At 40.3% G+C, this 26,788-nt stretch overlaps 1 protein-coding gene across 1 annotated transcript; it reads right to left on the reverse strand.

The window, feature by feature from the left end:
• Positions 1-2,771: 2,771 nt before the first annotated feature.
• IGFBP3 (insulin like growth factor binding protein 3) lies at positions 2,772-19,639 on the reverse strand. Its single transcript, XM_071736219.1, has 4 exons — positions 18,832-19,639; positions 14,609-14,838; positions 11,235-11,354; positions 2,772-4,473 (listed from the first exon to the last, which is right to left on the reverse strand). Exons 1-4 carry the CDS (start codon positions 19,214-19,216, stop codon positions 4,348-4,350), a joined length of 861 nt encoding a protein of 286 aa, XP_071592320.1. The 5' UTR covers positions 19,217-19,639; the 3' UTR covers positions 2,772-4,347.
• Positions 19,640-26,788: the final 7,149 nt, after the last annotated feature.

A 26,788-nucleotide genomic window follows, 5' to 3' on the forward strand; every position in this document is an offset into this window, starting at 1 on the left:
ATATATAAAATGCAGTGGTTTAAAACTAAAACTTCTTCGGCTGAGCAACAAATTCGCACTACTTGCCATTTTACCAGATTTCCTTTTTAGCAGAGAAAGATAGAACATCTACTCAATCAGTGTTTGATAATGTAGTCAGTCTCATGCACTCAAACTCTGGACACGAGCCTATGACATTCTGACATGTTCACTGTATCACATGATGGTTGAGGTTGGAAGGCCCAAGCAGGGCCACCTAGAGCGGGTGGTTGATGACTATGTGCAGGCTGCTTTGGAATTACTCCAAGGACGAAGACTCCAAAACAAATGAAGATTAAATACTTTCCAACTACCCAGGTCTGCTGGACATACCAAAACACTTTTCTTCTAATAGTCTTAAAACAAAATTAATTTTGCAGACATGCAGATGAAGGCATTACTGATAGTGACAATAAAAAGCTTGTCCTTGGAATACTCGATACCCTCTTCAGCTCTTATTTTAAGATCTCTCAGAAAATGAGTGGAATACTCTTGATGCCTTCTTTAGCTCTTATTTTCAGATCTCTCAGAAAAGAAAGAGTGGGGGAAGAAAAAAGGGTTCTTCCTGATGTAGGAGGCAAGCATATTCTTCTGACAGAAATTAATAAACATGAAGAGTTCCTAAAGGCACAGCAGGACCATGTACCTGATACCTATATAAACATTTTCTTTGGATTACTGATATGCTTTGGCATTCAACAAAATTGATTAGCACTTTTCATATTTCAAATGTACGTCCTATTTCTAGTAAGTAAAATCACTGTGAAGCCATCCTTCCTTAGTTTTAGAGAGTGACTAGAAGTAACAAAAATGATTTCCCAAAAGGTTTGTAAATACTTAAACTTAAAGCCCAGGTCAATAAAAAATTAGGCTGTGTTAAGGTTTTTGTGGAATTCAGTCATAAAAAATTCAGACCGTATTTAAAAATAATTAATTATGTGGGTTTGGAATTCTTTGAAGCCTCCTTCCCCTATGCACAAATAGCTAACACTAACATGCCCTGAAGGACATGCATGCCAAAAAGGTGGAAAAGGATGTTCTGTGTTCAAAAGACTATAACACAGTAGGCCTATTAAAAAGAGGAACTTTCTCAAATAATTTAAAAGATAGTGGAACTGCCTGCAGGCAGCTTTAACTTGCGATCTGGTCAATTCTAGGGATTTATGCAACTATTTATTATACTGGTTAAAATAAATACTTCCCAGATCAATCTGGGCTACATATGGTACCCATTGTAGTCTTCAGATGATATAGGCTCAAGAAATTAGCAACTTTTGCAATACACACATTAAACCTTTCTAGTGCCCTTGCAAATATTTGACAGGTATGTTAGCTGTTACAAGGACTTTTTCTAAGTCTTCATGATATTTATCCAGATCACGTGAGATTCTTGAAAGAGCTTGTTAAAAATGAGAAAAAAGCTGATAAATGTTCACTTAAAAAAAAACCCAACAACTTCCTGATCTTAAAAAGAAATAAATAAACTTCCTGATCTTACAGCAGCAAAGGCACCAAAATAGAAGATATTTTTCTAATGCATTTTTCCCTTTCTGTGTGGAATATCAGATACACAGCATTATGTATCTAATACTAGGCACACTGGGACTGTATAAAATACATAAAAGGCAACTTCTGAAAAAGGAGAAGCTTTAAATTACAAGGGGGGGGGAAAATAGCTATTTCTAAACAGTGTTTGTTTTAAATGTATCTGTTGGAAGCAAAGTAACCAAAATGGCTGGCACAATCACACATTTTTTTAATTTTTTTTCTCTTATAGCTGTACATTTTGTGTTAGTACTGCTAAAGGAGCTGAGTGCAATTTCTTACACAGTTATTGTAACAAGTTCATTGCTTGAATCAGTTTCAATTCTTTGAGATCTAGTATTTTTAAAAAATTTAAAGTTGGTGATCTGCACAGATTACAGTATTTAGTATCACTTGAAGTCCTCTACTAGCCAGCTTCTTCTGTATTTGTTGTTAATGGTAGGACAAAACATAAAAAGTTCAAAAATTTGACAAACTACTGATCAGAAATACTGCCACAGGCTTTTAAAACATTTCTTGCATACTGGCAAAATGTGGCTTTCAAGGCAGCTATTTGCGGCATTTTTTGTGAGAAGCTGCTTTTTTTTTTCCAGGCCAGTGGGATAGTAAAAAAACCCCAAAAAACTAATTCATTTTCATATCTATAGTTACATACACAAATATTGGTGTATACATAACTTCACTCCCTTTGTGATACTGAAAGGAACTAGTTTACAACTTCTTTTTTTTTTTATTTTTTGCCAACAAATCTTTGCAGGCATTATACATTTGCATTAGCAGTAAATATACTGCAAAAAATGTTCACCCTACAAAGCTTTCTGTAACCATCTGTCAGGAAATCTGTACTAGCCTGTAGTAAGTATCACTTAATGTGTAATTTCTTTTTCTTACTTAAAAAAAATTCACTTTTAACAGTGTTGTGAACTGATTTATGGTGACTGGCTGTCCCAGTCTTGGCAAACTGCATATTCAAACATTTCCATGTCAGAGTTTCATACATTTGCCATACTGGCAGAACAAGGGTGGTTGCAATTCACGGAGTGGGACAGAAACTGCGTCCTCAGCCCCATGGTCTCCCCTCTGTCAGCAGAATCCCTGTCCCAACCGACTGGAAATCCACTGCCCTAGTCTCCATACAGTTCCCAACCCAACAGAAAATTACAATGTTGATGGTTTTTTTTTTCTACATGAAACATTAAACATCTATATTGACATATATAAGAATATATTATATATTTATATAAATACATAAAATATTTATGTAAGATATATAAATAAATACATATATAAAATATGGCATTACTTTGTAGAGAGATGTTACATTTAACAGGCCACCTTTCCTTATCCAAATTGCATTGTCATGCAGACTTTATCGTGATGTTCAGCCTTAACAATCAGCCTCAAGACAAATGTATCCAGTCTTCCTTATTTGAAAGCATCACATACCAGAATAAACCCAAACAATTTCCCTTCCAATTAAAAGAAAATATACCATAGTGGCAGTCAACCGGTTTAAATATTTAAACCCACTGGTTCTTACTCTGTGCTTAGATGCAGGCAAGTAATTTCTACAAAAGTCAAAGCAAACAACAATTGTGTATAGCACAAATGAAGTGCATGGGTCTCTTCACCCAGGTCCACATTCCCCCATCTTGTCAGCATTGTTTTAAACAGGAGTTCTTCATACAGAATATGTGTTTTAGTAGAGTGTACCAAGAGAACCCATAATAGATACAACTTTTCAAAACAAAGAAGCAAATAGAAAAGGTGGTTCTGTAATGGCAATTTTTTGTCCATGAATATTCTACATTAGTGTGAGCAGGAAATGGAGGAAATGCAAGTCCTGCTGCACAAAATGAAGTAAGGGACAGACAGACGAATGCTTTAAGCAGGAGCTTCAGTGCAACTGTTACCTCTTTCCAGTGGCATAATACAGTGATGGTATATAAGAAATACCAATACAATAAAAATAATAAAAATTTCAAAGATTATATTGGTGTTTACAGTTACTTTAGATAATAAAACTCTTCTGGAAAAACTTCCTTCGCTCCACAAATTCATTTCTATGTGAATGCATATGGATCTATACATATTTGTAAATCTTCCCATACCCTTACATTCTCATTGCATACAGAAGTATACACTAGAGTTATTGTGTAGTATTTGGTATTCATGTTACATTTAAATAAAGTTTATTAAAAAACAATTACATTAAATACAGACTAACAGAATATTCATAATCTATTTTACAGAAAAAATAGCCATGTGTTTATTTTAGAAATATGTTTCTTTAAAAAGTTATTTATACTTTATAAAACTTTTTACCCGTGATCTTCAGGTTTCCTTTTGCACCTGTAAAAAAAACTTAACATTTAAACCTGGGGTTTTGTTTTGTTTTGCTTCAAAACTTTTACAAGCTTAAAATTGATAAATTCCTTAAAATGAAGACCCAGGATCTTTTGGGATCAAATTAGTCACAAGTCATTCTTTAAAATGTCAGTGGAGATTCCCTGAATCCATTGTGAAGTGCCTTTTGTTTTCCTCTCTCTTTGGGTATCAATAGTGCAGGTTTACGTGGGAATTCAAAGCTCCCTACATCTCCTGTGGGAGCCCAACCCATTCTGGTGGCAGTGCAGCTGCAGCAGCATCCACAGACACTGCGACTCCCCATCTTCAGCAGGAAGCGGAGCTCATAAATCCACGTGCAATGCATTCCACAGTGTTTGCCCAGCCCCTCCAAGGTCTTAGTGAGATCCAGCAGCCAGAAGAAATGGCACCCAGCCCTCATTTGCTTTCCAAGTTATAGCAGTGGACATCTTCTTTTCCCTTCCCTTCATACCCAGGCAGTGGCTGTCCGTATTTATCCACACACCAGCAGTAACCTCTCTTTCGGCCTTTGGATGAGCGACACTGAAACAGATAAAAGACCCAGTTAGGATATTTTTGTTTTCTCCACTCTCTGTGTTACATAGCAGGGATTCCTGCTCATTTGATAGCTGTACTTCCATATCCTGGCCATATCTGAGTAAAATCCAACTGAGTATTTCTTACCATAACAAAACATTACAGTAAAAGCCTAACTCCTCTGCCCACGAACCCCTTTGGATCTAATTACTCCATAAAGAAACTAAGAACTACCAAAAAATAGCCTTATAAACTACTGCCTAATACATTACACAGCACAGTTGCTCCCTTTGAATACCAGGACTATTTACAACAGTACAGGATGATGACTCGGACCCATATTTGTTCTAAAGCTAAAGCACAATTCTGGCAGAGATAGTCACTACAACATAATACTTCTGTATTATGTACATATGTAATACTTCTGTAATGGACTTATCACTTCAACAGCCACTAGGTGTACAAAAACTTTACATGTGTATTTTCCTATAAATAAAGTTGCTTATATACTACTCTACAACCTGTGTCAGCTTTGGAAGTTGCCTGGTGGAATTTGCCAGCAGTGCTGACCAACCTGAAACTCTCACAGGCAACACCATTTTAGAAATAGTAATGCAGTAAAAATGCATTAAAAAGGCTAGTATGTACTGAGTATTGCTCTTCCCAAGGACACAGTAATGGTAAAAACTAGACTGCAGGTGACATTCTGCAGGTTGCATTCAGTATGCAGTCCTCCATGCAGTTATATACCGTGAACCTCTGGGACCCTGCAAGGTCTCTACTCACTCAAAAGAGATGTCTCCAGGACACAGGTTATCACACCAGGTTTGCCATACTGAACTTCATTGTCTGAACACATCCTTCATGTCAGCTCAGGTTTTAAGATTTGGTGATACAGCATTTACTGCAAATGCTAACAGAGGTGGCTGTTCAGCCAGGACAGACTTACAAAGGGGGGCAGTGACAAAAATATTCCTAACTTTTCAAAGACTGGGGCCTTTATCTGTTACATTGCCAACTTGAAAGAAGACAGGCTAGATGGAAGCATATTATGGCCCTCAACACTGTAGTGGCTATCATGCAAGCAGAGAAAATGCTTTGAGATCACTCACAGCAAGTATTTCAGAGGTTCAGGCTGGTACAAGTCAGGTAGACTTTGCCACTGCCACTTAAATGCTTGTTCTCCAGACTCCTAACAGTCATGTCCTCATCTCACGTGTGTAGGGCAGTGGCTTACAAGGCTAAGTGTCTTTTCCATGTGTAGGTACATATGGAAACATCAAGCAATGTTGGCTTTTACATGCTGACTGAAGTACTTAGCCTCTCCACATCCAGTTTAGCACCTCAGGTGAAAGGATATTACATCGCACATGCACACTGGACCCTGAGCCAGGTACTAGTTATGCTAGGGTTTGCAGTCTTCATTAGGAACGTGTAAAAGACAGATGGGATCAGATCACACATTAGACAGAAATTTCTAATCAGGTTTCCATCTTCTTTATTTTATTTTATAGTAAATAAAGCAAAGGTAATCACCACAACTGCAAATTAACCTACCCTTGTGATGTATTTTTGAGTAACAAGACATGCATAAGTAATACAATGCCTTCTCTTCTGAATTTGCAGTCCTGCATTAACCCTATGCAAATGGATGGCAGCAGAATGACAAGATCAAGTTTAAACTATGTATTGGCTTCTTTTAGTTAAGTATAGGATGAAAAAGTTGAAACCTAATAAGAGAACAACTACATTAATAATTTGCTGCACTGTATAGTTAGCTGCATTTGAGTTCTAGTTACTTCTTCAGCTAGTTTTCTGTAATATATCTTTAAATGTAAATTTTACAAATTATGTTTATTGTCTCAAAAGCCTGACTAGGGATTGTATGTATTCTATAAGATTTCTGTGAATGGCTGCTCAACATCCATTCTTGTCAATGGGAAATTCTGCTGGCAACTGGACTCTAGCTTAAGAGGTATTAACATCTAATGACTTAAATTCTTCATGCTCAAAACTGGAAAACTCATAAAAACAGCCTTTGCACAATTTAAATTTTACAGAAAAAGAAAGTGAGGCAGCAGTTCTTGAGCTGTTTTTCCCAAGAGGGCAGGTGCAGATGGAGCCAAAATTACAGCACAAGGCTCGCTGCCAGCCTGGTGCAATGAAACTACACTCCTGCCAAGAATAGTAACACAGACTCCTGTTTTAGAAGTAGTATATAAAGTATGTTACACAAGTCTTGCTGATTCATAGGCTTGCATCACTCTCAGAGAAAATGATCAATTAAAGTAATATGTTGTTGGAGGTTTTGATTGTTTTTTTATGGCTGCATAATAAAAGTCTGGAATTAACTACAGCATAAAGTGCCTCTGCAGAAACACCTCCCCTAGTACTAATATTTTTTTATTTCTTCTAGACAGCCCATTTGGTGAACAAAACCCTTAGATCATTCTACAGCTGAAATAACATTCTGTGAGGATGCAATTTACCTTTTCCAATTTAAGATTTTGTACTAGCCACTCAACCATGCTGTCAATAGTAAAGCAGTTCAGATTCAAAAATGATGCTTTTATCCTGACATGGTAGTCTACTACTACCACTAGATATATAAATATCAAGTCTACTGAATTTTGTACTCTGCATACACTTCAAGGTTCTGCACAGCTCCTCTGTATGACTTCAGAAGTCTGAAAAGCTGGAAAACTGCCCAAGTGGTGGAGACAATAATTACTTCTGATGGAAACACCAGCTGCCACTGTCAATGCCACCTGCCTCTCTCCCTTCCACAAAGAAGTGCCACAGAGGCATTCGTAGGGCACAGCAAAGTATATGGTATCCCACTGAATTCTTAGTCTGCCTAGAGGTATCCGTGGAGCTACAACTGTGGTCTCCCAGAAAAGACTGCAGACAGTTTTGGCATATACCTCAGGCCATTTTGGCTCCCACCAAGCCCAGCTCTATTTTCAGGGAACAATGTCAGCTCACGTTTAGGTGGGCATCTGGTTCTGATACCCCAATATGGGGAGATTATAGTAACTGCCCCATATAGTAATTCTAACTTCATCCAAACCTTTTTTTTTTCCCTGCTTTAAGCAGAAACATGCCTGTATCAACCTATTCCACAATGTATATACTACAGCTGAATAGTACAATCTTACATGTGAGATCTACTGAGACAAAACATTCTAAATTTTATTAGGTCTGATTATTAAAATAAGTATATATAAACACAAGGTATGAAATACTTTTTATGTTATACCCTGACAGATAAATTTATGTTCTTAAGAATTTTTTCACATATGCAATTTACTTCCTATGTTTGTTCCTGAAAAGTCAATTTCTAGATATCCATAAATGTCTCAGAAAATAACTGCTTTCAACTTGACTGGAAGAGCAGTTGACCAAGGAGGCACAATATGCTAACACATGAAGGGCCTCCTGAATGAGCATTAATGCTTTCCAGGATGATCAAAACTTACCAGATTCTTATTATCACACACATATCTATGTCTGCCTGGTGGATAAGGAGCTAGGGGTGCCAGTCGACACCCTGCTGAATGAGCCAGCAGTGTGACCAGATGGCCAAGAAGGCCAAGAGCATTCCTGGGCTGCATCAGCAATAGTGTGGCCAGCAAGATAAGGGAAGTGATGGTGCCCCTGTTCTTGGCACTGGTGAGGCCACGCCTTGAGTACTGAGTTCAGTGCTGAACCCTTCACTACAAGAAGGACGTTGAGCTGCTGGATTGAGTTCAGAGAAGTGGAACTGAGCTGGTGAAGGGTCTGGAGAACAAGTCCTGTGAGGAGAGGATTAGGGAACTGGGAATGCTTTGTTTAGAGGAGGCTCAGTGGGGACCATAACACCTTCTACAACTACCTGAAAGGAGGTTGTAGTGAGGTGGGTGTTGGTCTCTTCTAGTCCCAATAGGACTAGAGGAGATGGCTTGAAGCTATGCCAGGGGTGGTTTAGAGTAGACATTAGAAAGAATTTCTTTGTTGAAGTAGTAGTCAGGCACTGGAACAGGTTGCTCAGGGAGGTGGAGGAGTCACCATCAAAAAACATGGAGATGGGGCACTTCAGGACATGCTGTAGTGGGCTTGGTGTTCTTTTCTAGGTTAACAGTTGAACTTGGTGATCTTAAAAGTCTATTCCAACTGTGACAATTCTGTTACCATCCTAGGCAGTAGTTTAGGTAGCTGTTTCCAAAACTAAAAATGCCTAACTCACATTCATTTTTTATGGCCTTACTGTTTATTTCCTGACCTTTTATTCTGAATTTTGTTGTCACAACAGAATATAATTGAATTACATATTGACTTCCTCTAATAATAACAATGAAGGAAATTAATAAAATAGCCTAGCATTCTGTTAATGAGATTAGATATTTGTTTACAGTGCTTAAATTATGAGACCTTTATATGAAAATATCAGTCCTACATGTGAAAAACACAATGGTCATGTTGACAGTGAACTTGGTTTGGATAGGACTCACTTCTCAAACCGATGTGCTTTTACAGAAGTTAATTCTATGATGGCAACTCAAATACACTATTTGCCATTTGTATTTTGTTCCTGTGAGAAGCAATCTGCCTCTATAAGCCCTACCCATGAAGACCTGTTCCTAGGGTTGCCTGAAGTTCACTTACAGGAGAAGCACTCCAATTGCATTTCATGTACAGTATTTACTCACATGAGCTCCCTTTGTGGGGATCTACAAGATCCTGAATTGTCTCGAACTACCATTGAAACTATTGGACCTGTGTAAATTGGCACAGCGCTTGACAAGGCTGACCAGGTATGAAGGTGGCCCTTCATTCTCTGTGTTTGCTGTCCAGATGGGCTGTTCCTTAATAGTGTAGGAAAATTTCCTTAAACAGTTTGAAAGTCTTCATGCAGCATGGACACTACACAGAGGGTAGAGGAATGTCTTTACTCTATACCAGCACCTTATTCTGGTAAATCAATGTCTAGGAAAAAAAGACTAGGTAAGTATATTATCTGTCTTTGCCATTTTTGCCCTTCATATTTCCTTTTTTTTTCTGCCTCAATGGCAGAAATATGATTGCACTTTGAAGTACAGCCATCCTTTGAAGTAACACACTTCAATATGTGCTTACTGTGGATCTGATTTACTACACACGTGCCAGAAACTGCATGCAAACCACCTGACAAAGCAAAAACCTCAGAGTCTGAAGACAGATAAAAGGAAGATCACTGAACAAAGTAAATACCAATCTGCAGCCTTCTGTAATATCTAGAAGAAAGAAAAGGGCTACAGTATGCTTTTGTGTCTTGAATGCAGTTAAATGATGTGCCATTCTAGAGTAGCTAAACAAATGCCTGTATTGCACATGCACAAAACACAGTCCAAGCCTCACTCCACATAACAGTCTGACGCATTTTCTGAACACAGGAAGATGTGAACACACTGAGATGTGAGCATTCTTCTATGTTAATTTACATGCAGTGGGATGTGAATGACACAGGCTTCTCAAAACTCTAGACAACAAAAAGAAACTCTGTTCTTGCTTGGGAGTTGCCACCACCTGCTCAGAAAAAGCTGAGGAGCATAGACAAGCCTGCAGCATTCAGCGAAGGTCAAATAGCACAGTCAGTGCTGGGCTGATGGCAAAAGGGAAGGCTGGAAACTTCACCCCTATTGCAAACGCCACACCTGACACTGCCAGCTTAGCACCGAGCTCCAGGGAATACTCGAAAGGGAAAGACTGTTTTTAAGAAAGCTGGAAGCCAAAAAATTGAGAGATACCATTCCTAAAATAAGGCTGCCTGGTCAGAGGTTGTCCTCTCACTTACAACCAATGAACTGCTGTACATAGTAACACAGAGTGAGCCACTCCTTTGGTTACCAGAGAAAAAGAGGCTGACTTCTGTAAACCCAAATAAATGGAGGAATGAAGATGGTCCACAAACAAAATCTGTCCTTACAGATGGTTTTCCTTTAGGAAAATCTTAAAAGAAACTTCCAAATTTTGGACTTATACCAATAAACACATTTGGAAGCAGGTCACTAACCAAACACTGAAATTAGATGGGATGTGCACGCTAAACAAAGAAGCTGGAATGTCTTGCACTTCCCCAAGTTCCTGAATGAGCTTTAAAGGCAGTACTGAACAGAGAATCCTGCCACAGCTCAACCTGACACAACTAACACATAAATAACATGCAATTTAGGTCTGCATTTGTCATGAAAGGCCACAACCCCAGAACCAAAGATGAGAAGGCATCCTTGCTGATGAGTTAACTATTAGATGTATCACTTTCAAGATATTATGACCTGGAATTTGGAAGCAATCTGTGTAGCACGCAGGACAGATATATACCTTTCTCAAGTTGCTTTTTGTAATACGATCCAATGCAGTTCTTCCAGGAACCCTTCAGCAGCTATTTACAATGCAAAGCATTGACCTATTGCAGTCATATGGCAACTGCAACATTTAGATCTGTGGATTATTGCAGAGGCGTTGCTTTTTTTAAATCAAAGAGCATCACTATCAAGGACACCAGCCAACCCATGTGTGATTAGCTATGAAGTTTCTCAAATGAATCTGTTGTCATGACCAACAGAAAATAAAAACACTCTCCCCAGTTGAGAAGGTTCAGCACTCGGATCAGATCACAAGGATCAGGTCTGAAAACTGAAATGAACTAGTTCCTCTGCAAAATGATATATAATGCACCTTGCTGGTAAGATCCTTCAGCAATGATGCAGAAAAGTGTATGCGTGAAATGATCAAGATGCTGTACTTACTTGCTTTTTCTTGTAAAACCCCTTCTTGTCACAATTTGGAATATGAAAGCCCCTGGGACTCAAGACATTCAGGATCTTTAGATGGCTTAATGTGTCTTCCATTTCTCTACGACAGGGACCCTGTTAATAGCATGTTTTGGAAAACACAAATGAAAGGTCATTTCCAAAAAATGTCTTTCACAGGAGTTAGTATATTTTTAAAAGGCAAGAAACACAAAGAAATCTATTAAAAAAATAATAAGGGATGGCTTGCTACTTCAAAAGGCAGACCATTCATGGATAAAATCCTAACTTTCTGCTTTATTCAGGATAAAACAATTTCTAAACACTAAGGACTGTATTATGCTGAGGCACAGACTGGCATTTTCAGTTGAAATCACAGCCACATCTACCTACTAGAAAGCTTAGCCAGCATATAACATAACTTGCTCTTGGAAAACCTGTCCTTGCACCAAGTAGGAAAAGAAGGTAAGCAACTGGGAATATACCACTTGGTAGATTTTTCACTTATGACATTTAGTTTTTGTAATTCTGCATGAACTTAATTCAAAACAAGTAGTTTGGCATAATGTACATGTATATATGAAAAAAACTGCAACTCTGGACAGCAATTGCCAGTTTTAACTGGACCAAACAGATGCAACCATGCAAAGAAATGGTTGCACACAACAGTCTCATTAGATAAGTAACTTTTTGCCTTACTTTCTCCATCTGCAGAAGGCTGGCAACAATGTAGTGATGATTAGCTCCAGGACAATAAGCCAGAAATAACTTCCAGGAGCACTTTTAGGGTAATATTTCAAATGGCAACTAATTATTTCTCACTGCAGCCCTTCAGGGTAGGGAGTAGAGCATTACAAGCCCCACTGCAGTCAGCAAACAAGGAGTGGAGAAGTTCATGTATTGCCAGAGGCCAAGAAGGCAGTGGAACTGGGATTCAAAAGTCACAGCCTACAAACTCTCTGTTTTGCTACACTCTTACTGCTACACTCAGTAAAGTGCCTGGGCACTTTACTGACTTGGTCCACCAGCCCTCTTCTTCAGCAAAGATCCCAAACATCCTTTGCATGGCTGCATAGGTTTAAAATGCCTAAGTTGCTAGATCAACACAAAGGTATAAATTTTAATTAGTGAAGTAATGACATTTATAGTTTCAAGTGGCTTGCTCACATAAAGTGTCTTTCATGTAAGTGTCTGAAAGCACAGAGACTCCACAGTTCTACTGGAATTTAAACCTTTTTTTATTTTTGTTAGCAAAGATCTTCATTGCTGCTTTCATATGCTTTCTTTATCACTCTTACCCACTCTAAACTTGCTCTTTAAATAGCTGCTCTTATTAACAATTCCTTAAAGAAAATGAAACTGCTAACTGAAATTCACAAGATGTGGTCCCAAGTTAGGCCTACAAGATGATGAGCAGATTTTTTAGAATTACTATTTTGAAGCAGGCTTCCCAAGTCAGAGAGACACAGCTAGAAGGGCATTTGCTCACAAAAGCACCTGGACCCAGTAGAGTTATTTCTGGTCCTTATAGACCCTAGCAGCCTTGGTAAGTCAGCGTGCCTTTGCTCATGGGGCCCAACTACCACGAGTGAATTATTCATCCTAGTTAAGACCAGGACCCTATTTCCTCAGAGCTACCAATGTGTATCTTTTTACTGTAGGCAGTTTCCTTCATGCTTTAGGAAGGACACACTGAGATGCAAACAGATACTAAAGTGTTTTTACTAGGCAGCTGGACATCAGTGACATACTAAACCTGCAACTTCACCACCCTTGCTGTGTTAATGTGGTGGCCATGCTCTCTTCAGACACAAGTGTCCACCTCTTAAGAGGTCTCAGAACTTTCTTTGCCAATGGGAACTCATGCCTGGTTTCACCACCGTTTTGATGAAACACCAAAGTATATCCAGTCATTGTTGAAATAATTGTTTTATATTTAGACATTGTTTTATACATTTACGTTACAGCAATTTAGACACTGTTTTGTACCCAGACATCTGGCACAGGCACAAGGATAACCAGTGAGCTATATGCCAGGATATCCAGGAAGACAAATTATTCTCCCCCCTGATTCACCCTCTGGCTGCCCTGTAAATCCAATGGGCACAGTCAGTAGGAAGCAATGGCATCTTGGGTGTCTGTGAGCCTTTACATTTAGGCAGTGCTACCAAATGATGACTGCAATCACTGCTCAGTAAAGATCCTAGTCAACCCAACCTAAATTCATGTCCCTCCATTTGGGCCATGGCATGTGACCACTGTGCCACTGCACTGAATGGGAAATACCTTCTTTCCATTATTACAACCCAGTAATGCTGTTTGCAATCAAATTTAATGAGGACACTATTAAACCTGTCCCAAGTCCTCTCACCCATATGTGTGATAATTGAAGGATGAAACAAAATTTTTTGATCTCTAAGAAATTAGTTAGTAGAAATCATTCTCTTGCTCAGCAAGAGCATCCTCAGCAGCCTAGCAAGGTACCTGTGATGGCTGCCTAACCCCTGAAAATGAGCCACCTCCACTCATCTGCAAGCTGCCACCTCCCTGCTTTCTTACCTCTTGGCATCCACTACAGTTCTGCCCACCAGCTTGGGAAATTTATGGCCCCTTGGTGTGACTCTTGTCTTCTGCAGGTCGGTATTGGGTTTGTTTGTTGGTTTTATTGGGGTTGTTTGTTTGCTTCTGATGTTTTGGTTTGGTTTGTCTTGGTTTTGTTTTTTAAAAAGGCATTAAATACAATAAATTCTACCATACTGAGTTTCACGGTTCTAGCTAGCTATTTTTAACAGCTTTTATTTCATAATTTGATTCAACATATAGAACAGGAAAGAAAAAAAATAGCACATTTTCATTCATCTGCTATTAAAATCAGAAACATTTATAGATGTAAAATATGTTTTAAAGGTAATGGACAAAAAAATGCCATTCGTTCTTTAACGCTGTCAGGAGACAAATACTTGCTTTCATCATGAACTTAAAAATATTTTCTCTTTAAACTGCCACCCACAAAAACACAGAAGCACATTTTTCCAAAATACTGCATAAGCTAAGAGTTTTTGTACCTTCTGAGTTATTTGTCTACACTCCATTTCTCCCTCTCAGAAGCCTGCTGCAGTGTGGCTGCATTTCCTCCAGAGAGTTTTGAAGTCTGGATATTCTTGTCAGGTATCTGTGTATTTTGAATGTCATCTCAGTCTGCTGATAGTTCTACTGGTTAAACAGCCAGAATGCCCTAAATGGCTACAATTACCATTTACCAGTTACTTAGTTTTTTTCATTCATCTTATCATATGCAAAACATGCATATACATACACATGCATGTACACATATGATGGGAAATGCTTTTAATTTTTACAAAAGTACTTACATATTCAGTCTCTTGTTTGGATTCAGAAGACAAATTCAGTGTATCCGTATTCTGCGAATCATATTCCACTTTATAACGCTGAGTATTTTTGGCTTGCACTTTTCTGATTATATCTATTTTGATGTGTGGTGTATGCGATTTGGAATCTGGCACCCTGTGAGAGTTTGGGATGGCCTGATTTTCTGTGCTGCTGGTACTCTGGTCGTTGTCTTCTGAATCACTGAAATTTCCTTTGAGAAGAAACGCAGTGAAGAAACAATGTTAATCAACCGCCAGCTGTGTCTGGAAGGGCAACAAGGCGCCAGATGCGTCTACATGCTTAATTTTCCTTTACAAAACAGCAATAAGATGAACAATTTAGCATACCACATGCATGAGCACTTTCTTGCCAAGCAATGACTTTTGTACCCGAAGCATCCTCTTGCTCCCAGCAGCCTTGCAAGGTACCTGTGATGGCTGCCTAACTGCTGAAAACGAGACACTCAGCTGCAAGCTGCCACCTCCCTGCTTTCTCACCCCTCGGCATCCACTGCAGTTTTGCTCACCAGCTTGGGGAATTTATAGCCCATTGGTGTGACTCTTGTCAGTATTGTTTGTGGGGTTTTTGTTTGTAGGGTTTTTGTTTGGTTGGTTGCTTTGGGGTTTTGTGGGCTTCTTTTTTGTTTAGAGGCATTAAATACAATAAACTCTACCATGCCTAGTTTCATGGTTCTAGCTAGCTATTTTTAACACTTTTTCTTTCATAATTTTATTCAACATATAGAACAGGAAAGTAAAAAAAATAGCACGTTTTCATTCATCTGCTATTAAAATGAGAAACAATTCCAGGTGTACAATATACATTTTAAAGGTAATGGACAAAAAAATGCCATTCATTCTGTAGTGCTGTCAAGACAAATACTTGCTTTCATCACAAGCTTAAAAAATATTTTCTCTGTAACTGGCTGCATTTCCTTCAAGAAGTTTTTAATATCTGGATATTCTTATCAGCTAAGAGCTAGGTCCCATTAGCTGCTGCCTTGGCTGCTGGCCACATTTTTTTTTTTTTTTTTTTTTTGAAAGTAAATCATACTGAAACTTCTCATACAGAATGATAACTGATGTGCAAGGAACATGCAGGAAATCTGCATTAAAATTATACTTGATGACTCACTGGAAAACCACAAAAGCCAGAAAACTCAGTGCTGGACCTGAAAGTCCATGTTCACGTAGCCCTCTGACTTTAAATATTTCAACATCGGCAGTAGAGCAGCACTACCTATACACAGGAAAAGAGGAAGAAGCTAAGTTAACATCTTGGCACCAGCGGTTTTAGTGTAGCCACTGTTGGCAATGGACATAACTGACATAGATAATCCAACCCCCAGTGCCAATGGGGGATTCAGGAAACTTAAGTCTCAAGTCTAAATTTCCCGGCTTTCATGGGCTTAACTCAGACTCTCAATGGTATTTGAACATATTTTTGGTGGTTTAATATCCTGTTTTTAAACAGTGGTACTTTCTTTTCCACATTCTCAATGAATATTTGCAAGAAATTACACAATAAAACATTATAAACATGAACCTCCTGAGTACTAATAACATGCCTACTAGGTTTTCTTCAATCCAGTTCATTAATTCTGCATTGGTGAGGCCGCACCTGGAGTATTGTGTCCAGTTCTGGGCCCCTCAGTTCAAGAAGGACAGGGAAGTGCTTGAAAGAGTCCAGCGCAGAGCTACTAAGATGATTAAGGGAGTGGAGCATCTCCCTTATGAGGAAAGGCTGAGGGAGCTGGGTCTCTTTAGTTTGGAGAAAAGGAGACTGAGGGGTGACCTCATCAATGTTTTCAAATATGTAAGGGGTGAGTGTCAGGGAGATGGAGCTAGGCTTTTCTCTATGGTGACCAGTGATAGGACAAGGGGTAATGGGTGTAAGTTGGAGCATAGGAGGTTCAAGTTGAATATCAGAAAGAATTTTTTTACTGTAAGGGTGACAGAGCCCTGGAACAGGCTGCCCAGGGGGGTTGTGGAGTCTCCTTCACTGGAGACATTCAAAACCCGCCTGGACACGTTCCTAGGCGATGTACTCTAGGTGGCCCTGCTCTGGCAGGGGGGGTTGGACTAGATGATCTTTCGAGGTCCCTTCCAACCCCTAGGATTCTATGATTCTATGATTCTATGATTAATTTGACTCCTCTATCAAAAATAAGTAGAAAAATATTCTTAAAAGTGCATTAAATAATTACCAAGCTAGTGACTTCTGCTTAGATAGACTACCACCTTTCAATTGTACTTCTTACACTTCCATTTGGAATGATCCTAATGCTACATTTTAAACTGTAAAGTATATTTGATTAACTCAATTTTAAAAAATTTGGTGCCATGTTAACTTTATACCCTCATAAAAGAAACAAAACTGCTATGGGAATTACTTGCACAGTTTTAAAAAACAGATTAGAACGGTTGAAATGCACACTACTAAACACTTTTCAGCCCCAGAATACTGAACTGCAAACTAAATCCATGGTCTACCACAGTTGCTGTTAGGAAGCTACTGTGATATACACCACAAATTTCTATCAACTTCTCTAAACTAGGAACAACCAGAAATTCAGCATGTGATGAAGGACCTAGATGTGTCTAAGGTGATCCTGCTTGGGAAGGGCATGTACCAAGGAGTTCTGAATAGAGCTCAAAGCTGACCAGACCCATGAGGAGGTGGGCATTATGTGTCAAAGGTTCTACATCTCCCATCTTGCATCCCAGGTTTGCAACCTCCAGTCCTTAAATGTGACGTGTAAGGGTCCTACTTTTCACATTTTAAGGAATCAAAGCTCCCACCAATTCAAAATCGGAGTTCTCCCTCAGCCAAGAATGCAGAAGCAGGAACTTGGCATTTTGACTATTAAGGCTGAAAACTGAAGTATCTTCAGCAAAGTATAGTGCTGTCTTCCCCTTACTCCTCCTCTAACAGTCATTTTTAAAAGCACTACCCCTACAGAGGAGATGCCCATCATTTACAAATCATGGGAAGGCAGAACCAAGTTCATGTGATGGAGGAAGCTGCTCCATGTTCCAATGACATTTTAAAATTTCTGTGAGTACCTATGATCTCTTATTCAAATTGTCAGATCTCGGGAGCAGCACATAATTATATTAACGCACTTCCTACTCTCATACAGTTAACTGGAGCATTGGTGCCACTTCCTCAGCTAAGGAGAGGACAGCCAGAGTCCCTCCAGTCTAGCAGAAAAACTCCCAGCTTTTCAAAAATGCAAACAATGGAAAGCCTTTTGACACACTTTGCTATAAAATAAACGTGACCATACTTGCTGTTGGTTAGCAAACAGTTTAATGAAATGCCTTCACAGAAGAGCTGTGCTTTCTTGATCTGAATTACAAGCTTCCCTGTTTTATGCTCCCAAATGTGCCTGCTAACAACTTTCCTTAACGGTCTCTTCAATCAAACAAAACCCACATCTGAAACAAAACATGAAAGACGAACAGGAAAGTCTCATTTGACCAAAGATTTATTTGCAATGCAGGCAAAATAAGTCCTCTTAAACACTTCCGTGCAACGCTTTGAATAGCCATTTTCCTGGACCAGGGGAATATTTAACTCCGGGGAATAATAACCCCGTGCCTAGCGCTCCCAAATTATCCACGCTGCAGCCCAGGAGTTGGCCTGTATTTTCCTGCTTCCTCGTTCCTCTCTTTTCAGTAATTCTGGGGACAAATTGCGAGTATTTCACCTTCTCGCCATCCGGGCTACGCAGATTGGCAGCCCCACGCACCTGAAGAAGCAGCATGCAATCTCTCCCACGCCCCCTACCAGGATTTTTTTTAACAAACAAACAAACAAACAAAAAAAAAAAAAAAAAAAGACAACTCCGGCTCTTGCGAGGAACTACTTCTTAGCACCAGCGTCGGAGACAAGATATATATATATATAAACTATAAAAGGTAAATCTTCTGGCAAAACGATCCCAGTCTCGGCTCCGGGGCTCCCCGAGGAGACAGAAACACACACCCGCGAAGCGCCTGCCGGCAGAGAGCGCCGGGCAACGGCCGCGGGGACTTTCCGGAAGAACAGGTCTGCAGCAAGCTGTCCGGGCCACCCTCGCTCCTGCTACGTGTAACTTTTAAACTTTTTTTAAAAAGCAATGAAACAGCAAACAAGAAAAACAGTGACGCACTCATGCGATCTCTTGACGCTTATTCGCCCCTCGCCCCTTCCCCCTTACCTGCAGTGTGCGGCCCCGGCATGAGTAAGGCCCGCAGACTGTCGTCCGCCGTGGCGTTGGTGCAGAGCCCGCGGCCCTCCAGCAGAGCCTGTAGCGGCCGCGCCTCCTCCCGGCGCGGCTGGCAGCTGAGGCCGGCGCCGCAGCGCTCCGTGTACACGCCGCAATGCTGCCCCGGGCGCAGCGCGCAGGTGAGGCAGCAACCGCAGCCCGGCTCCCGCACCTTCTCGGCGCAGTCGGGCTGCAGGGGCTTGCACTGCTGCAACGCCCGCGCGTCGCAGGGCTCGCAGCGAACCACCGGCCCCGCCAGCGCCGCCGCGGCCCGCCGGGCCAGCAGCGCTATCGCCGCGGCCACCACTGCCCACAGCACGCCGGGCCGCGGCACCATAGCAACCGGCGGAGCTGGGCCGCCGGGAGGCGCCTCCGCGCACCCCCGGCTAGGGAGCAGGTGTGGCAGAGCCCCGCGCCGGCACCCAGGCGTCGCCGTTCACCCGCAGAAGCAAGGCCGCGGCAGGCGGAGGGGAGCGGAGGGCGGCAGCACGCACCGCCCGCCTCGCCTCCGAGGGGCTGCGGTGCGAGGAGCCACCGGCCGGTCGTATCCCTACCGGCGCGGTGATGAAGGAGCTGTGCTGCCGACACACGGACGCTGACCCTTTCTTCAGCCGACTGCCCTTAATCAAATAAAGGCAGCCAGAGATCGCTAGCAACAAAAAGCAACCTCTTCGTTCTTTTCGCCCCCCTCCTTCCTGCAGGGCGCGTGAATCACTTGGCTATGCACTTTTTTTTTCCACACACAACGCTTACGAAAAAACCAAAACAAAACAGTAAAAGAAAAAAACGCCAAACAACCTCACTTGGTAAAAGTAAAAAAGAAAGTATTAAAAAATACTTAAAAGACCCATCCCAGACGGCCGGAAGAAAAGTAGGCCCAAAAGTAGGTCCAAAATCGCTTCAGAAAATAAAGGAGTGAGGATGTGGAGGGATGAAAAAAATAAGGAGAAAAAAAATTTAAAATACCAAGATTCCCTTTTTATTCTGCCTGCCGCCAGCTACCCACCCCACTCCCCAACACTCTGCCCCTTCATCCCCCCGCCTACCCTATATAGGGCCGCGGCCGCCGGCCCGCCCCGCGCTATGAATAATGAGAGGTGCGGCGGGGAGCGCCGGCGCTCGGCTCTTCAGGTTCCGGCGGGCAGCGGGGGGGCTGGGGCTGGGGCTGGGGCTGGGGCTGGGGCTGGGGCTGGGGCTGGGGCTGGGGCTGGGGCTGGGGCTGGGGCTGGGGCTGGGGCTGGGGCTGGGGCTGGGGCTGGGGCTGGGGCTGGGGCTGGGGCTGGGGCTGGGGCTGGGGCTGGGGCTGGGGCTGGGGCTGGGGCTGGGGCTGGGGCTGGGGCTGGGGCGAGGGGGTGATCGAGCTCATGGGCAATTCATAGAAATCATCTCCAAGGGGTAGGGGCTCTGGGGAGAGGGGCACGTCGCAGGCTGCGCCCTCGTGGCGGCATGTCTTGGCTCACACACGCAGACAGACGGACGCACGCAGGTTCAGGGCTTACCCTGCGGCTGTCCTGCAGCTCACATGACAACTGCATCCCAGCGTGCATGTGCGGGCACACACACACACACACACACAGGCACGCACACACACGCACACGCACACACGCACACACACACGCAGACGTGGTCCGTGTCGTGCCACAGCCTCCTGCAGACCTGGCTATCCTTTAAAAGTGTTTTCTGAAATCCTAAAACTTCTCCATACGGAAACTTCTTCCATTGCAACATCTGCACAAATCTAGGAAAAAAACCTAACAATAATCCCAAACCCCCACCAGTAAAACTCTGTTAGATTTTTCACAATGCACGCTTTTGCATTTTGTTTCTAGCCTCTGCAAATTACACCCCCGTTCTGCTTGGCTTGTTTCACACACACACACCCGTTAACTTAATTTTGATGGAAACAACCTGACAATGCCAAAATTTGTAACCATCTCCTGCAAGATGAGGCAGAAGGGGATGAGGAGCTGTAGATATGTAGATAAATATATGGTGTTTCGGCCACAGGAGCCTACTCCTCAGACAAAATAAAACCATTACTGCTCACAGATACCAATATTCTATACCAACATATTCTGCTGTGTGAAAGGTAAGACTACTTTGTCTGACTACTGCTCTTTTTTAGATGGGTTTAGAGAATTTGAATAAATTACTCAGTTTGTTTTTTCCTTTTTTCAGTAATGATACTTTTCAGATCCCATCTTGAAAAGACCACCATACATAGCAGGATAAAAATAACCTGATTTTATGTGTGAAGAATACGTTGTAAGAGTAGATAGAGTTTTCCTAGGGAAATTAATTAAAAATGTGTTGATAGAGAGATGAGCCTTGCTTAATACCCCGATGCACCAAGGCTGCACCAAGCCTTTTTTTGTCCTCTTGCTCATTTTGTTAATTGACCAAAAGAGGTCGCCCAGGACTGCATTAGAGATGTATGCGAGCCCATCTACAAAGAGGGAATTGATATGCAGATATGGTTTCAGGGCTGGCACTTTTTTTCCGGTTTTTTATTTTATTACTTTTTTCTTTAAAATTTGTTTCTATAGAATACTGCAGGAGAACTCAGATTAGGTCTAGCAGAACAGAAAAGGCCTTCTTCCTTTCTGCTCTACCAGTAACATGGTAATACCATACACTGTATGTATACGGACATCTATCAGTTGGGGTGATCTTTTATAGCATGCTGCTTTCAAAACTGAAACAATTATGCAGAACAAATACTGAAGGAAGATAACTAAAATGGGGCAAAAGGAATTAGGAGATGGCAGGAATGAAAGAGCATTTTCCATTTCCTTCACCACCTCTTACACACTGATGCTGGTATAACTTTTATTTCCAATTGTGGCATGAACTTTTTTTATTGAGCTGAAATTTGGTTCCCACCATCATTTTTTTTTCTCTTTCTCTTTTTTTTCTTTTATAAGATTCCACAAACTTTGTGATGCACCATTTTGAAGTCCTGCAAATACAAGATATTTTCCATATCACAAAAGTGGTCTGTTTCTTTTTTTGTTTGTTGGCTTGTTTGTTTGGTTTTGTTTGTTTAAATACACAATTGATGAACTGTGTATCTATCTTTAAATAGCATAAACCAAGGTTCATGAAAGTACTTTGAACAAAAACCACCCCAAATGGAAAGCTAACACTTCCAAAGATGTGGCTGAATCACCTTCTCAGTAAGTAAAAAGCCAGTGTAAGTAAAAGTCCTGTCAGCCTAACAGCTTTTTCTTAATAATTAGCATTTGCACTGGCTTAGCTAATGGGCAGTACATTACAGTGCATTTATATGAATGCCTGGAGTTGGTTCAAAGCCCTGCTTGGCCATCAAAAGATGGATACCGATGTGTCTGGGAAGTCAGGTAGCAAATTTACAAAGAAAAAAACCCAAAACACCAACACACACATCTATAGCTAATATCTGAATCACATTTACAGAGCAAACCTTTGAAATATTAATGGAACTCCTCTTATGGGTTAGTAGCAGAAGTGGTAGAGACAAAAGTTATGCAGGGTTATACTGAGCCTCTACAGTTAGTTTTAGACGATGCAGAGCAGAAGAGGAACAGCAGAAAGGCTCTGTGCTTTAGAGAATCTCAGTCCTTTTCCCGTTGCTCTACAGAGGGGAAGTATTACTTATTGAAGCACAAAAGGGTTGCACTTTATATCTCCTTCTACTTTATTCTTCGGCCTCCTTCATAATCAGCTCTCTCTTCTTTGGTCCATTAGCTGAACTCCTGCCTTTTGTTTATTGGTGGCTTTATTTGCCACAGGGACAAGACATAGGAACTAGAGTGGTTGAAATAGCTCTACTTTGTACTGCATGGTCACATTACATTTTGGAGCAATCCAGTCCTGTTGTACCGTGTATGCTTCTACTATCCAAAATTTAACTGTCAAGCTTTCCTATATAATGCTGTTTTAAAACTTATGTATTTTTGTAACTTTTCTTTTTTCAGACAAAAAAAACCTTCACAGAAATCTAGAATAAGTAGTTCATGTTGAACTGAGGTCTAGATCCACATTTGCAAAGCATCCTTTAATTTGGATCTGTCCACCCTCTTAAAGAAGAGCAGAGAAGTTTGCAGACTTTGAAGTTTTATGAACAATGAAGATCTGAAATCAGCAGAAAGTTGGATTTCCTCTATATGTTCTTGTTTTTCAGAGGCAGAATACTCAGATTTACAATTAAGTCAGCTGATATATGCTTTAGCCCTAATTTAAATTATATAGATAACTGTTTTCATAAAGGCAAAGGTTAAGATCTCATAATTTTTTATCAGCTATCTTTAAAAATGTAGTTTAGTGAAAATTTCCTGCAGACCAGCTTCTGGTTTGGAGCTGGACATGAACATCTCAGTCACTTTCTGGCTCTCTTTCTTAAGGCAAGCATGTAAGCTTATGAAGGAGAAAACTAGACTGGATTCCTCACGAATGCCACCCTGTGCTGCAGCAAGATTGCTGAAGACAGCAATCTGAATTCAGTGTGATAGAACAAATGAGAACTGAATTTGAAAGCAGAGAAAATTAGGAAAACGAAGGACAAACAACAAATCCTTTGTTGGGATTCTCAACTGAGTTGAGATGTTTTACACATTAGCAGACTTTTCAGGATTTGTTCCTTTCTTTCCTACCAGAGGCATACATAATGAAAGGACATATATTGATGGTGTTACAGAAACAGTTATAAAACTTCCCTTCACTAACTGAGATGTCCTTTTAACTGTAATAGAAGAATAGAAGATATCTGGTAGATTTTTCTATTACAAAGCTCTTATCCAGAGAGGTGTTCATCTCTCTCATGTGCTACTTGGACATTATATAGTGTGTGATGGCAAAAATCTTATGGAATTCAAAGAGAGCAGAGGGATCAGAGGGAGGAGGAAATGAAGAAAAAACATAGCTACTGGACCAGATGATCACAGTCACATACAGTTCTCAGACAGTCACACAGCCAGCAATTTGGGTATTGTGCAAGTCCCAAAATGCACTCATCAAAAGAGGTGAAAGGAGAAATGCTGCTGCTTCAAAGGTGTCTGCTGGAGCTAGATTTACTAACACACTTGAACTTCAACTGACAAGTAAAGAAAAACCAGCTTAATAAAAAAATCATATACTACCTTAAGATCTCAATCAGCAAAGTGATTTTGGATTATGGAAAAAAGACTGCAACTGAGACTAGAGTGCAACTGACCTTCCCGGTCCAGAAGACAAAAAATATAAGAAATTATGTGAGAAATTTAGTATGAGCTTATTCTTTTCTCTGTTTACCAATCCCTTTATGTTACAGTACAATAAGATCTCAATATACTTACAGAGTTTCATATTTTATAAATTATCATAATTGCATATATTATAGAAATAAGGCAGTAACTTTAATGCCCGCAAGTCTGGATGCCTTGTTACAATGTGCCCTTCAGAATAAGTCACAAAGAAAATACACTCATAAACACTTTGCGGGATATAAGTTAAGCAAGAAAAATACCAAGTTGTGTAATCATCTGCCTCAGACTGGTGTAGAAATAAAATCATACTCTGTGTATTCTGATGAGAAGTTGTTCCCTGTCAAAAGCATGAAGTTTTCTGGGGCAATCTGTGTACAAAAGAAGACAAATAGTTTTAAGTCCACAATAATAATTATCGAAGTGAAAATCACAGAAGTCTAAAACATTTCCATCTGAGAATGATACTTCTACATTCTATATCTTGTCCTAGCCATTGAACTATATTTATTTTAAAGTGGCAGTATCTGTCAGACCTTCTCTCTTTGCAACTCTGGGTTGTTTTTTTTTCCTTTTGCTTTATCTTGGATATCAGACCATGTATCTTAGTCCAGTGTTCGGGAGGATGGGATACACAAAGCCTCTTTGGCCTCACAGGAGGTAAGGTCCATTCTGTTAACAAACACTTAGTAGGTCTCAGGTCTATATGAATGTATACTGTTATCTCAGCGGTCTGCGTGCTAATGCCTAAGAGAGTGACAGACTACAATCTTATAATAACTAATTACTATACACATACATACTATACAGCAGTAACTCAGGTATAGAAATAATATCTGGAAAGGCACTTATATTAATTACCAAAAGTTCCCGCTCTGCTTCAGTTTATTCATCTATTGCATTTCTTTGACTAGGATTTTAATATTTAAATCTCTTGGAAGAATGTAATGTTCATACTTTCCATTTTACAAGAAGCTCATAATTTTGAGTACTTCTGCTAATTAATTAAAGAGTTTTTATATCCACCATGAGAATGCTGAGAGAGACCAAGCAAAAAGTAATTTCCAAACAGCAGGCCCTTTTAAAATGTCTCAAATTTCAGTTCCAACCCTGTAGATTCTGAAGCCTTATGCATTTGATAGTGCTAGTTGCACAATGTATGCCTAACAAGCCTGTTAGCTTTTCAGTCTTAGAACTGTTGTCTCTAAAATGACATGCAACAAGAGTTGTGGAGGACCGTCCAGAGAATTATGAAGGAGCAGAATGAAAAGTAAAAAAATTGTACCTTCCCATAGGAAAAATATGTTTGCTATTTACAGGAGGATTAGTGTGAATACTTTAAAATTTAAGAGAAGTCTTATGGATAAGAGGTCCGTCAGTGAGGTCAGACTCACACAGTGCTTACTTGCTTGTTTCACAATAGGTTTGTTTGATGGGTGCTTTGTTGACTGCAAATATGCTGTCAGTGGGCATTTCAGCTTCTCCCAAAATAGAACAGGAGTAATAAAAGCAAAACATAGCTGAGTTTAATACTTGCTGGAAAAACTGAATGGCTCCACAACAGTGAAGTATCTCCCAGTGACAGAAAATTGGCATAGTGTAGTAGTATCACTTATAAGCTACCTGATCCTAAATCCATCAAATATAATGGGAATCTCTATCCTTCTAGGAGCCGTAAGTTAGGGTCTTTAGCTGGACTCTTTAGCTGGAGTATAGCTTTCTGCATGAATTTGGACACTGGATGTGGAAACTGAAGAAAAAGATTCTCAGATCTGCTACAGATTGAAAAGAAGCATTTCCCAGGAACACAAAAAAAACCCACTTTTTTTTTTTTTTTCTTTAATATAGTTATATTCTCAAGTCTACAAGTTCAGGAAGTCATACCTAGAAAGGTAACATATGACATATTTGATGACACATGCTTAGTATCCCGTATTGTCTAATGCTTTTTCTTGTTCTTTTCAAAATTCCATCTCCTTGAGGGTCAGTCAGAAAATTACTGTGTTTACAGTCTTTAAAAAGAGCTGGACAATCTTTAAAATCTTTACAAAATATTTGAATCTTTAAAAATATTGTAAACAGGCTGGTTCCAAATTTCAGCTGTTGTACTTGCACAAAGCCTATCTCTGCAATTCACAAGTATGTTGTTATGTCTTGGTTTTGGCTCTGAGCCACACACTCTGTCATGTCTTAGAAGAATCTGGAAAGTCAAATCACAGCATGAAAACAAACATTCTGTTTCTTCTGTGTACACTAGTTTCTTAGAAGGATAAATATCACAAATTATGCTGAAAATATGTGTACATCTCCTTGTTATATATGTAGGTGTGACCATGAAACAAGTGGAATACATCAACTCTGATTCCAGCTGCTGAAGTTATCAGCATTATTCCTGATGACTTGGGGGCATTTGGGTCTGAAGTGAGTGGCTATTCAATCCATGTGCATAAAGAGACATTATGTCTAGTAGACTGGTCCAAAATACAGCCCCAGAATGCACCTAGCACAGAAATAGACGCTTCTGTACTCAGTGTTTCAACACACTGATCTGATAGCACTCCAACAAACTGTACATGTTCATGTAGATTTTTATAGGCTCCTGGAGTTACTGCATAATCTCTCTGCAGGATTTCTGAGGTTTATTAGAGGAAAAGGACTCTGGTCTGTATGTTACTGAACATTGTATTTAA

Source organism: Heliangelus exortis, chromosome 2 (genome assembly GCF_036169615.1).
Source record: "Heliangelus exortis chromosome 2, bHelExo1.hap1, whole genome shotgun sequence".
Taxonomy (NCBI): Eukaryota; Metazoa; Chordata; class Aves; order Apodiformes; family Trochilidae; genus Heliangelus; species Heliangelus exortis.

What these genes read in the sequence shown, in the direction of transcription:
- IGFBP3 (XM_071736219.1), bottom strand. Translation starts at nt 19,216, where the DNA reads ATGGTGCCGCGGCCCGGCGTGCTGTGGGCAGTGGTGGCCGCGGCGATA. An exon ending in GCCGGGGCCGCACACTGCAG is followed by an intron (nt 14,839 to 18,831) that starts GTAAGGGGGAAG and finishes TTCTTCTCAAAG; the next exon opens with GAAATTTCAGTGATTCAGAA. An exon ending in CCAAACAAGAGACTGAATAT is followed by an intron (nt 11,355 to 14,608) that starts GTAAGTACTTTT and finishes TGCTATTAACAG; the next exon opens with GGTCCCTGTCGTAGAGAAAT.